Source organism: Gorilla gorilla, chromosome 21 (genome assembly GCF_029281585.2).
Source record: "Gorilla gorilla gorilla isolate KB3781 chromosome 21, NHGRI_mGorGor1-v2.1_pri, whole genome shotgun sequence".
Taxonomy (NCBI): domain Eukaryota; kingdom Metazoa; phylum Chordata; class Mammalia; order Primates; family Hominidae; genus Gorilla; species Gorilla gorilla.
The window spans coordinates 48,187,686-48,201,483 of record NC_073245.2 but is presented as its reverse complement, the minus strand read 5'-3'; the positions used below and the strand labels follow the sequence as shown (position 1 = coordinate 48,201,483).

Genomic DNA, 13,798 nt, shown 5'->3' with positions numbered 1-13,798 from the left:
CATCCTCACCATGACCTTGGGAGAAGGGTATCCTTATCCCCATTTTACAGAGCAGGAGGCTAAAACACAGAGAAATGGCGTGACCTATCTAGGGTCACATCGCTGATAACCTAAGAGCTGAGATTGGAGCCAGACCTATTTTTCCACAGTATGGAAAAAAAAAAAAAAAACAACAGGTCCTCCCTTTAGGACTAAATCCCCACTTTTCCAGGGGATGAAGCTACCTCTCTCAGCCCCAGCCACAGGAACCAGACCCCTCGGCCATCACACTTCTCTGTAGCTGTGCAGCCCTACAGCCCAAATTTTCAGGGCCAGTGCAGATGCTTCACTGGATTTTTACTCCTTTTATATAAGGCAAATAACTGAAGAGCAATTAAATGAGATTTCACTTGCATATCCTTACGTGGCCTTTCATGCACGTAAATATTCAAAAACCAAAAATCTTTTGCTATGTATGAGTTCTGCTTTTAAATATGATACCCAGTTATGGTGCTTACTTTCTGACTCATATGTGATTGTAATTATTTATATCCTGTTATTCACCTTACTCAATATTTATTTGTTGAGCACCTGCATGTGTCTGGCAGTGTGACAACATAAGGATTATAGTAGTGACAAAGACAGATCTATCTGGTCTCTGTCACCATATTGCTTACTGTCTGAGGGGGTATATAAACTGTAAAGAAATTACCATGCAATCAAGAATTATAGTTTGGGCCAGGCGCAGTGGCTTACGCCTGTAATCCCAGCACTTTGGGAGGCCAAGGTAGTCAGATCACTTGAGGCCAGGAGTTCAACACCACCCTGGCCAACATAGTGAAACCCCATCTCTACTAAAAATACAAAAAAATTAGTTGGGAGTGATGGTGTATGACTGTAATTCCAGCTACGTGGGAGGCTGAGGCAGGAGAATTGCTTGAACCCAGGAGGCGGAGGTTGCAGTGAGATGAGATCACGCCACTGCACTCCAGCCTGGGCAACAGAGCAAGACCCTCTCTCAAAAAAAAAAAAAAAAGAATTATAGTTTTATAGTTTGGGCTTAGCAGGGGGGCTCACGTCTGTAATCCCAGCACTTTAGGAGGCCAAAGTGGCAGGATCACTGGAGACCAGGAGTTCAAGACCAGCCTGGGCAACATAACAAGACTCCATCTCTACAAATAATAGAACAATTAGCTGGATGTGGCAGCACACCTACAGTCCTAGCTACTAGGACCACACTCTGTTGCCCAGGCTGGAGTGCAGTGATGCGATCACAACTCACCACAGCCTCGAACTCCTGGGCCCAAGTGATCCTCCCACCTCAGCCTCCCAAGTAGCTGAAACTATAGGTATGTGCCACCACACCCAGCTAATTTTTTTTAATTTTTTATTTTATAGGGACAGGATTTCACTATGTTGTCCAGGCTGGTCTTGAACTCCTGGGCTCAGGGATCCTCCCACCTTGGCCTCCTAAAGTGCTGGGATTACAGGAGTGAGCCACTGTGCCCAGTCCCGTGTTAGCTATTCTTACTATTACTATCAATAAGGAAGGGATATTTGAGCTGAGACCCGAAGGGATAGTAGGAGTTTGCAGAGAGAGAAGGTGGGTATGAGGTGGGACTTCAGAGCATCCCAGACAGAGAGAACAGCAACCAGTATGTTTCCCACCAGGCCTAGGACAGTCAAAGTCAGGCAGCTAATAAACACACAAGGGGAAAAAAATGTTGAATGAAGGCAGAGTTACCTAAAAAATTCAAACCGATACTGAGCATCCTTCTGAACTTCCTGGTCCAGCTTATTAGCAAAGAAGTCCTCCCGGTCAACAACCAGGAACTCCGTTTCTTCCATACAGACGATGGTGGACCTCCTCATTGAAGCATGCAGAACGTCCGTTTCCTGTTGGGTGGACAGGGCAAGGGCAAGTGTGAGGCCACCTCCACTTCCTGTCCTCAGCCTTACACACATCTTCCCTGCCTCCATCTTCCCCCTGAATTCTCTCCTCAACAGACTGTGTGTTCCCCAGCCCCCTCTATTCTCCTGCACATTCTCCCACTGGGGCCCACTCCCCTTCTTCTTAATCTGCTGCTTATGGAAAAAGAGGCAACAGACCTGAACAGGCCAGAGGGGAGGAAGCTGGAGAGGCCTCACTATGGAGTCACTTCATCTCTAAAGGGCTGTATCAGGAACATACTTCTTAAACATCACAGATGAAGAGGCTGATCTTAGTCCAACTCAATTAGCATTTGACAGGTAAGGGGCCCACACGGGACAGTGACTTGTACAGAGTACTAGGCAGGACTGGGCCTGGCTGAGAGGTTCTAGCAAAAGTCCTGTCACCTCCACCCACTCCACCCCAGGAAACTGAGTCCTTCCCCTGGACTTACCCCAAAACAGCTACCCTTGTGCAGCAATTTTGGGTGGGGATCTAGGAAGGCACTGCTGCCATCCTCATCCTTGGTTATTGCAACTGTGCCCAGGTAGATGAAATAAAAGCTGTTGCCCTTCTGCCCCTTCTTGATGATCACACGCCTGCGACCAAACCTGGGAAAAGACCACTGCTAGTTGATTGGGTAGTGACATGGGGGCAGGTCCAAGCTGGGAGGAGCTCTGGACCGGTTGTGCTCTTTGCTCTGGGATATAAGAGCACAGACTTGGACCAGAAGGGCCCTCAGGACAGCCCAGCCCTGCCAGTCAAGCTGGAGCCTTTTACTAACACCTATCCCGTTGCCTGCCTCGGTTGGACTGAAGCTTCCCGAGAGCAGAGTCTTTGCCAGTCTGGGTCACTGCTGCGTGTGCTTGGGCACAGTGAATGTTCGTTGAACATAGTGGAATAAATGAGTGAACACATGCTGAAAGCAATGAATGGGTTAGTAGAGTCACTAAATGATTAGGAGGACTGGCTTTAGCGTTAGCCCAGGATCCAAATCCTGGTTCTGCTCTTAGCTGTGTGACACTGAGCAATGGATATCCCCTCTCTGATCCTTGGTTTCTCTTGTCTGTAAAATGCAGATGAGTATGCCTAGAATGAGACACAGATAATGGTCTTATCATAATTACCAGCAGCCCACTACCCAACTGGGCACCCTTAGGGTAGAGGTGCCCAGGCCCAGAGCGAACAAGGAGTTCTTAAACTCAGAGGGAAGTTTCTGTATTTCGTATGCAAGTCCAAATCTCAATTCTTTCAATATTTATTCTTTTCCTTCATTCATTCAATAAGTTAAATAAATATCAGTGGTGTCTGTTAGGTACCGTGAGGCCAGGTGTGGTGGCACACGCCTGTTAATCCCAGCATTTTGGGAGGCCAAGGTGGGAGGATCATTTGAGCCTAGGAGTTTGAGATAGGGACAAGGTCTCACTATGTTGCCTAGGCTGGTCTTGAACTCCTGGGCTCAAGGATCCTCCCACCTTGGCCTTGCAAAGTGCTGGGATTACAAGAGTAAGCCACTGTGCCCAGTCCCATGTTAGCTATTCTTACTATTACTATCAATAAGGAAGGGATATTTGAGCTGAGACCTGAAGTTGCCACATCCAGCAAATTGTTCTATTATTTGTAGAGACGGAGTCTTGTTATGTTGCCCAGGCTGGTCTTGAACTCCTGGGTGGGCAACAAGGTGAAACCTCATCTCTACAAAAAATGCAAAGATTAGCCAAGTGTGGGGGTGCACACCTGTAGTCCCAGCTGCCTGTAAGGCTGAGGTGGGAAGATCACCTGAGCCTGGGAGTTTAGGGCTATGGTGAGCCATGATCATACCACTGTACTCTGGCCTGGATGACTCTGTCTCAAAAAAAAAAAAAATTGGGCACAATGAACAACACAGACATTGTTTTCAAAATTATGGTCACATACAGGATGTAAATAAGGTTTAAAAATGCTTTAAGAGATGTCAGTGCAGGCTACTTGAGGAGCACAGAGAAGGGGCCTTTATCCAAGCTTAGGAAGGTCAGACAAGGCTCTAGCATGGTGCTTGAAGTGAGTCATCCAGGTGGACAAAGAGATGGAAGAGGGTCCCAGGCACAGGGACCACCATGACCAAAGGTGCAGAGGTGGCCCAAAGCACGGCACATTCAAGGGATAACGTGTACTTCATAGGTAATGTGCACTTCACGGGAAAGGAAAATGGGAGAAGGCTAGGTCAGGGGAGTGGTGGGAGAGAAATTCGACTGGTCCCACCATAAAGGGCCTCCAAAGCTCAGCTAAGTTTGGATTTTACCCAGGAGACAATGGGTAAAAAAAAGTCTGCCCTTTAGTCTCTGCCAGGACTGATAAGCAGCCATTGTGGAAGTGCCCCGATAGCAGGGCCATTGTCCCCAGCTCTGAGCTCATGGCCCTGCCCTCAGCAGTTCCTCCTCTTCCTCCTCCCCCTCCACACTGCCACCTTCTGTTCCTTCCTGACTTGCTGGCTTGACCAGCAGCAGGGGAACCAACACCCTGCTCAGGGCAGATGATACCCACTTTGTTCCATCAGTTTGTCCATGTTGCTCCCCTGCCTGCAATGGCCTTCCCTGTCTTCTCCACTATTCAGATCCTTTCAGGAACTCAGATCCTACTTCCTCCAGGAAGCCTTCCCTGACCCAGCCCCCAGCAGCATCTCCTCTTCTGACCTCTTAGAGAGTACTCACTGGCCTTGTGATTCTGTGGCAAACTCCTGAGGGAAGGGATCAGAGGACAGACAGAGGACCACACCAGGCTGGAGTCAGTACTGCCCAGGCTCCACTGTGGCTGTGGGCTTCATGAGCTACAAACCAGTATCAGCCTGGAATCTTTATCAATGTAGGAAAGAGGCAAGCCAGGCACGGTGGTACACGTCTGTAATCCCAGCATTTTGGGAGGCTGAGGTAGAAGAATCACTTGAGCTCAGGAGTTCAAGACCACCCTGAGCAACATAGTGAGACTTTGTCTCTACAAAAAATAAAAAGTAAAATTAGCCAGGAATGGTGATGCCTACCCCTTGTCCCAGCTACAAAGGAGGCCGAGGTGGAAGGCTCATATGAACCTAGGAGGTAGAGGCTTCAGTGAGCTGTGATCGCACCACTGCACTCCAGCCTGGTTGACAGGACGAGACCCATCTCAAAAAATAATAATAATAAAAAGAAAAAAGAAAGAGGAGATGGCCCAGGTGATAATGACTAGCTGGGAGATAGCAGGAATATTCAGCTAGGAAATGAGATTTTGAAGATGAGGGAGTACAGGCACTGTTCACTGAAGTAAAGATGACTAGAGCTAGAGCCAGAAAGACCCTCAGAGACCATCAAGCTCAACCAACATTTTTGGGAAGGGGAAAGGGGGACCCAAGGAACCCACAGCTTGCTGAAAGTCACGGCAAGCCACAATCAAGTCAGAGCTAGAACCCGAATCTCCAAAAGCAGACATCTATCGCTTTTGCTGTCAAGCATCTGGTCATATTTTTCCACCAATCACACCCTGATTCTCCTTTGGGAAACTACCCTTTCTCAACTCTCAATCAGAGCATCACTGACCTCAGTGGTAATTCAAGCAAAGCCAAGCTGTTTCAGAAAGAATTAATCCCAAGATCTGATGGGCGTAACTGAAAAGAGCTTCAGCGCTGTTTCTTTTTGTCTGGGTGACCTAGGAGGAGCCATTTTCCCCCACAGAGCCTCAGTTTCCTCATCTGAAAAATGAGGGAATTGGACCAGATCCTCTCTGAGGTTCCTACTAGATCCTCTCCAGATTTAATGGCCCTTTAATTATCTAAGAGTCTCAATAAGTGAGTGAGATAAAGGGTGCTGCGACCATAGCAGTGGGAGCTGAAGTGAATGGACAGAAGACTTCATTCATGGCTGACACTATGCAGAGGGGTGGGCAGGACCTGCCACACCTTCTCAGCCAGGCTCTTTTGCTCAGTCCAGCCTCAGCCTGGTGGCCAAGGGCTGTGCCCCTCACTGACCGTTCAAAGCGCATGACTTTGGCCAGGAGCAGCTGCAGGGGCTCTGCGTAGTTCCGGTAGCTATGCAGAACCTGCAAGATGTTACAGACGGCCTGGATCTCATCCTCTGTTCTCAAGGAAGGCTTCTTCTGCATGATCTGAATGGCCTTTGGAGGAAAGTGACCCTGGGGAGAGAGGACCAGAGTGATACAGGGGACCCAGCAATTTCACCCATGGGCCAGCGGGCAACACCCCACAGTCCTGCTTGTACACTCTCCCGTTCCCTGTACCACAGTGGCTGACATGTGATGAGTGCTTACTGTGTGTCAGGCACTGGGATAAACATTTTACACGCCCACCTCACTGCATCCTGCCAGCCCAAGAACTGTTATTCCATTTGACAGATGAAGAAACTCAGGCAGGATTAGGAGATCTGACACATATCAACGCTGACATCCCCCCGACCTGTGTTGTTCATTGAACTTCCCAGGCAATACAGGCTTCCCTGGGCTCCAGTGGTCCTGCAGAGTCTGCTCAGCACATACACATAGCAGTCAGGGGAGACCTTTGCCTCTGTCTCAGCCTAGAGCTCAGTGTGCTACAGGAGACTAACGAGCAAAGTGAACCTTCCAGAGACTATTAGCTAAAGCTTTTCTTCTCCAGTGAACCAGGCCTCATGGACCAGCACGTTCACCTACCACTCCCACCTGCTGAAGAAGTGACATTGTGAGTTGTGAACACCCTCAATGGCTTCTCTCCAGCCTCATCTCCTACCTCTCCCCTTTGTTCTCTACTCTGGAACTTTCTACCTGTCCCTGGCATGTGCTAAGCTCGGCTCTGTCTTGAGGTCTCTGCCTGGGCTGTTCTTTTCTGCCTGGAATATTTGTCCCCTGGGTTTTCTCGTGGACATGGCTGACTCATCATTCTGGTCTCAGCTCAGATGCTGCCACACCCTCAGTGAGTCCCCACTGGGTCATCTTAGCTGAAAGAGTAGCCCCTTCCCCAGTAGGCTCTTGCTATAGGGTGAACGTCCCCTCCAAAACTTGTGTCAAAATATAATTGCCATTCTGACACTATTAAGAAGTGGATGCTGGGCACAGTGGCTCATGCCTATAATCCCAACACTTTGGGAGGCCAAGGCAGGGGGATCACTTGAGGCCAGGAGTTTGAGACCAGCCTAGGCAACATAGCAAGACCTTGTTTCTACAAAAAAATTTGTAAAACTGAGACCTTTAAGAGGTAATTAGGTTACAAGGGCTCTGCCTTAGTGAATGGATTAATGTAATTATCATGAAAGTGGGTAACTTACTAGTTAAGTCTCATCATAACTCCTAGTTAGCTCCTCAATGGCAGGCTGGGGATGTTACACAGCCTAATATTCCTCACGACCACACACAGATCTAGGCCTACCTTAGGAGCTCAAAAAAATGTCTGGGATGGGGAAAAGGGAATACAGTTCAAATAGGGAATAGGAGACTTGGCCCGTCTGCTTCTCAAACACCATTTCTCACCATTTTCCCTTCACTCACTGCAGGCCAGCCATACCCCTACTGTGTTCCTCCAGAGGACAGGAAGGATCAAGAAAGAATGACTGACCATAATCCCACTACCCAAAATTAGCCATTAACATCTGGCATACTAACTTCCTCTATTTTTCTTAGGTGTAAGTAAAATTTTTAGAAATAACACATATTTTCCATTAGAAATCAGAACAACACAGATGGTTAAAATCCTCTTATATGTATACACCACCCCAATCCAGATCTGCTCCCCACCATCTGAGTTTACCACTTTTATGTATGCATATATATGTACCCACAGAATATATAAGACTATTTTGTATTTTAAAATTTACTGCTGGGCACAGTGGCTCATGCCTGTAATCCCAGTGCTTTGGGAGGCCAAGGCAGGAGGATCACTTGAGCCCAGGAGTTCGAAACCAGCCTGGGCAATATGGCAAGACCCTCATCTCTACAAAAAATTTAAGAATTAGCTGGGCATTGGGCCGGGCACGGTGGCTCTTGCCTGTAATCCCAGCACTTTGGGAGGCCAAGGCGGATGGATCACGAGGTCAGGAGATCAAGACTACCCTGGCTAACACGGTGAAACCCCGTCTCTACTAAAAATACAAAAAATTAGCAGGGCGTGGTGGCAGGCGCCTTTAGTTCCAGCTACTCGGGAGGCTGAGGCAAGAGAATGGCATGAACCCGGGAGGCGGAGCTTGTAGTGAGCCCAGATCACTCCACTACACACCAGCCTGGGAGACAGAGCGCGACTCCGTCTCAAAAAAAAAAAAAAAATTAGCCAGGAGTAGTGGCACACACCTGTAGTCCTAGCTACTGGGGGGCACTAAAATGGGAGGACCGCTTGAGCCCAAGGAGGTTGAGGTTGCAGTGAGCTGTGATTGCATCACTGCACTTCAGCCTGGATGACAGAGCAAGACTCTGTCTCAAAAACTAAAAATAAAAAATTTACATAAATGTGAAGACTGTAGACATCACTTGTGCAATTTGCTTTTCTTCACTCAGTGTTTTTCTAAACAATGTTTTGTAAATCTATCCATTGTTTCCACTGCCTGACAGTTGCTGCAATAATTGAGTCTATGATTCTAAGCCTCTCTAATACTAAGGGTTCTCTGTGAGAAGTTTAGCGTTATTAGAAGCCCAATATGGACTATACTGAGGCTTAGTTTTCCATCAGAATCCAAATGCTGTGCTGAGGGGCAGGTTATATAACTATATATGTGTGTGTACTATATATTATATGTCATTTTTACTTAGATATAATTCACATGCCCTGGAAATCACCATTTAAAGTGTACAATTCAGTGTTTTTTAGTGTATTCACAGAGGTGTACAACAATCACCACACTGTTTTGGAAGCTTTTCATCACCCCAAAGAAACCCTAAACTCATTAGCATCACTCAGAGGGCTGGGCTTGTTGTTTTTTTGGGATGGGTTGGGGGCAAGGGGACAGGGTCTCACTCTGTCACCCACACTGCAGTGCAGTGGCACAGTCATAGCTCACTGTGACCTCGATTTCCCAGGCTCAAGCAATCCTCCCACCTCAGCCTCCCAAAATTCTGGGATCACAGGTGTGAGCCACCGTGCCTAGCTAATTATTTTTATTTTTTAATTTTTAGTAGAGACAGGGTCTCACATGTTGCTCAGACTGGTCTAAAACTCCTGAGCTCAGGTAATCTTCCTGCCTCGGCCTCCCAAAGTGCTGAGATTACAAGCGTGAGCCAGCACATCTGGCCATAGGGCTGGTTTTTAAAATGAGCCTCCAGCTGGGCTCAGCAGCGCACACCTGTAATGCCAGCTACTCAGAAGGCTGAGACGGGAGGATAAATTGGCTCTCTACTCTTCCCTGTGTTGGAACCAGAGTCAGGCATGATTCATTTGAGGACCACCTATAGGCCTTGCCCATAACAAAGAATTTTCCCTTTGTGCCCTCTTCCCGCCCTCTACTGCGGTGCACAGAATTGCCCTCATATCTAGAGTTCTGTGGCTCTCAGATAGGCCCCTAGTTTCTCCTGCCTGAAGGAAAGAGCCTGATTAAACTTCAGTGCTCAGTGTCACACACTAGCCAGCCCGAAGAGCTGAAGAGTCACAGAGCTTGAATGACTTAACTGAGTATGCTTCATACACGAGGGGGCACGAAAAATAAGGCTGTGCCCAGAAGAGGCAGGCAACAGAAGCCATACCTGGGCTCCAAGAAGAGAAAGGGGTGGGGCAGGAGATGGGCACAGGTGGCCCTGATACCCATTATAAAGTTCTTTTCTTTCCCCTTTCACTGAGGAAAAAAAAAACAACGTGGCTACTCCAAGCCAGGATCAAGTCAGGTCTGCATTGGTGAGAATTTCAGATGTTCCCTATAAATAGGTAGACTCTTTTAAATTTTAAATTGGATTTTAATATTTAATACCCAGGATATCATGGAGAGAAGCCAAGAAGATAACAATGATGAGACTGAAATTCAGGGAACAAGTCACACAGTCCAAAGCTCCCACGGATATAAAAGCATTCCCTCATCAAAATGAGAGGACTCTTTTTTAGAGAGGGGGCCTCGCTCTATCACCCAGACTGGAATGCAGTGATACGACCATAGCTCACTGCAGTCTTGAACTCCTGGCCTCAAGTGATCCTCCCACCTCAGCCTTCCGAGTGTCAACAGCTGCGCTGCACCTGAATAAGACTCTTTAAGGGTATCTGACACCCAGGTGTGAGAGGTGTGCCCAGCATCTCTCAGAGAATTCAGGGTAGAACCAGAATTCACACAGGTCAGCCCTTTCCCACCACCCAAATTCTTCCTCTCTCTGGGACTCTCACATCCTCTGCTTTATCTTTTCCTGCTGTTTTCCCACGGGTCCAAGCCCAGGAACTCTCTCCCATTGGTTCTGCTCAACTGTGCAGTGACAGCTGGTTCCTAGATGCTCACAGTCTTGGAGCTCCAGGGCTGGAAGGAATCACTGAGATCAGCTATTTTATTGATGAGGAAACGAAGTGGCCAACCCAGGGTGACAAGCTGAGTTGGTGGCAGAGCCTAGACTGAAACCAGCTCTGCTGATACCCAGCCAGGGTTTCTTCCAAGCCAGGGTGCAGAAAGAAAATTCCCCCACAGCAAGTTTCGAGCTATGCATACCTCCTCTGCAATGAAGTCCATGGTATCAAATGTGACTCGGCTTTGCATCTTTTTCTGAAAGAAAGAGGGCAGGGAGAAGAGGGAGAATCAGCAAGACTGCCCCTAGAACTTTGCATCTAGAGCCCTCCTGTGTACCTGGACCACCATGGTGGGCAGGAAGCCATGGGAAACCTCATAGCAGCCGGCCCTTTCAGGCCTGCCTCTGCTCGAAGGCCCCAACTCAGCACTAGGCTTGGGTCCAGCATTTACAGCATATTATTGTGAAGGCAGAGAAATATGGGGGTGGGGAGAAGGAAAGGAGGATAAGGAGGAAACAGGAAAGGAGAGAGAAAAGGAAGGGGGAAAAGCAGCAAACAAACAAGCATAGAGGAGGAAGAAAAGGAAGAATAAAAAGAAAGGAACAGGCTGGGTGCGGTGGCTCACACCTGTAATCCCAGCACTTTGGGAGGCCAAGGCGGGCGGATCACGAGGTCAGGAGATCGAGACCATCCTGGCTAGCACGGTGAAACCCCGTCTCTACTAAAAATACAAAAAAATTAGCTGGGCGTGGTGGTGGGCGCCTGTAGTCCCAGCTACTCAGGAGGCTGAGGCAGGAGAATGGCGTGAACCCGGGAGGCGGAGCTTGCAGTGAGCCGAGATCGTGCCACTGCACTCCAGCCTGGGCAACAGAGCAAGACTCCATCTCAAAAAATAAAAAAAAGAAAGGAACAAATGAAGCCAACCTTTGTTAAATGTCTTTAATGAGCCAAGCACAGTGTATCTTCCCTGCCTTACTCCATTTAGTCATCAGGACAAAGCAGGTTTTATTAAGCTCCATGTAGGACTGAGATGGTGAAGGAACTTGCCCAAGGATTACACAGCAAGTCAGTGATCTAGCTGAGACCCCAACTCAAGGCTTTCAGCAAACCCAATTCCGTGTCTGGAGTGTGGCCTCAAGCCACATGTCATTTGTTCCTTACAGCCACTCAGACCCGTCTCGCCCCCACCACCTGTTTATCCTTTGCATAGCCATGTGGTGCTTCTCAGGGAGACTACTGAAGGAAAGAGGCAGTGCTCAGAAACATCCAGATTCACACATCTACTGAAGCAGTCTAGGGCTCCCCACCTGATCCTGCACTCCAGCCACCCAGTGCTCCGCCTGACAACCCTATGACCCTCATAGGCTGCCCTTGAGAGGCTTCTGCTCTGCTCAAGCCACTCTGGCTGGCCAATGTGGTTAGGCTTAGCCTCACATTCCCCTGACAACAAGTGACTCTGCATCTTAGCTTCCAACTGCCCCATGCATCAGGCCACGTCTTCTGGTAACCAAAGCCCTCTGATCCCCAGGGCCCATTGCATCACCATTACATGCCACCCTGAGAGTCAGGAGGTCCTTCCTGAGAGCTAACCTGAGTCTTTTGGTTACAGTTCTTCTACTCCATTCATTTTTCATCTCAGCCCAACCACAGGGCTGCAGCCTTGTTTGGTTTGGCCAGCACAGGGTCTTAAAATATAATCTTTGTATCTGAATGTCTTTAGATGAGGTGTATCTTCCCTCTCCAGCTGGCCTGCTCTATCTTAAACTCAGCTACATACACACTAGTTATATTACCTGCTGGCCCCTCAGAAACCAGTTTAAGGCTGCCTTTCCTTCCCCCATGACCAGCCCTGTATCCCCCTTTCTTTGGCCACTATCTGTCAGAAGCCCTTTAGGGAAATTTCTTGGAGTGAATCACTAGATGCAGAGGGGTGGAGACTGGCTCTAGTCATTCCTGAAACAACAGAAAAATGGGCAGGATTTGTCCAGGTGATTGCTGGGGAAACTTTGAAGCCCTGAGCAACACACCCAGTAGCAATGAAGATAGCTCTGGGGAACTAGAACAAGTTAGCAGAAGGGTGACCAACTTTTCTGAGCTAAAGAAGGGCACATGATCTACCACTGGGATAAAATATTTTAAATTGGGACCTTCTAGGAAATCTAGAAACACAGTCACCAGGCCAGGCACGGTGGCTCATGCCTGTAATCCCAGCACTTTGGGAGGCTGAGGCAGGTGGATCACGAGGTCAAGAGATCGAGACCATCCTGGCTAACAAGGTGAAACCCCGTCTCTACTAAAAATACAAAAAATTAGCTGGGTGTGGTGGCGGGTGCCTGTAGTCCCAGCTACTAGGGAGGCTGAGGCAGGAGAATGGTGTGAACCCAGGAGGTGGAGCTTGCAGTGAGCCAAGACGCGCCACTGCACTCCAGCCTGGGCAACAGAGCAAGACTCCGTCTCAAAAAAATAAAAGAAACATGGTCACCGCAGTGAACAAAGCGCTGAAAATGCCCCTGCACCGAAGTAGGGGTGTAGGAAAGAAAGTAGAGACGCGAATAGAGAGAGCGTGTGGGCATTTAGAAAACCCTGGTTATTGTGACTCCTGGATTGCTTCTGGCTCTTTTGATCACCATTGAAATGGAGACCACCTCTCTACTCCCAAGGTTTCTTTCCACATGGAGGGAGGTGTATTAGTAGAACACTACTGGCCTCTCTCCTTTTACACTGAGGAGTGACTTAAACTCTTTGATGAATTTGGAAAGAGAAAAACTAGGCATGATTGTCTCCTTCCCTCTCAGCCCATATTTTGCTCCACCTTTCCCTGCCATGAGTTTTGGCAGCAAGCCTGCTGTTGCAGTGGAGCCTGCCTTGGTCCAGCGTTGCCTGTGGCTAGGCATGTAAGGCTGTCTAAATCTGGGGTTCAGTATTAGGTAAACCTCTTGGTTGATGATGTAAGTCACCCTCTCCAACAGAAGTATGGCCATTAATAAAAGTGACCATTGGGTCTCTCATCTGCTTTTCCTTTTGTCTTCTTTCTCAGTTCTGAGCTTAGGCCAGGAAGTGGGATGCAATTTATTGGGCTTCTTTGAGCCCTCATAATCCTGCTGAGCCCAACTGCTTACATCCCAGAAGGAGAAGATAGGGTGCTTCCAGTGAGCAGTCTCAATGATTTGATATTCCCGGAATCCCCTGAGGCCTTGGCGGAACATTTTACACACTCGGATCATTATGATGATATCCATGGCGAGCTGGTACAGTCCCTATGGAAACAAAGCAAACAAGATCAATAGAAACCATCTGTTCTCAACAGTCAACAGCAGGCTGGATGGTGCTGAACAAGGTGAAATTTACCAGGATTAAATGCAGTAGTGTGCTGGAGTGATGGTTACATTTTCAGGAATTTTGCAAGCCTGCTGAAATTAAGTTGGTAACTTAAAACTGGCCATGGTAGGAGTACTTATGCCACAGAAATTGGCAGCTACTAGTCAGGGCAT

The 13,798-nt window shown here is 48.2% G+C and overlaps 1 protein-coding gene across 6 annotated transcripts in view; it reads right to left on the bottom strand.

Moving 5' to 3' along the window:
• Window positions 1-13,798, bottom strand: part of CNBD2 (cyclic nucleotide binding domain containing 2) — a 74,230-nt gene that overhangs the window by 42,496 nt on the left and 17,936 nt on the right. For all 6 annotated transcript variants that reach the window (XM_055373433.2, XM_019017055.2, XM_019017056.3 and 3 more), the window contains 5 exons: window positions 13,427-13,564; window positions 10,510-10,563; window positions 5,886-6,049; window positions 2,364-2,520; window positions 1,724-1,875 (listed from right to left, as the gene is read on the bottom strand). In XM_055373433.2, coding sequence (XP_055229408.2) covers window positions 1,724-1,875; window positions 2,364-2,520; window positions 5,886-6,049; window positions 10,510-10,563; window positions 13,427-13,564 — 665 coding nt within the window. The remainder of the gene's footprint in view (window positions 1-1,723; window positions 1,876-2,363; window positions 2,521-5,885; window positions 6,050-10,509; window positions 10,564-13,426; window positions 13,565-13,798) is intronic.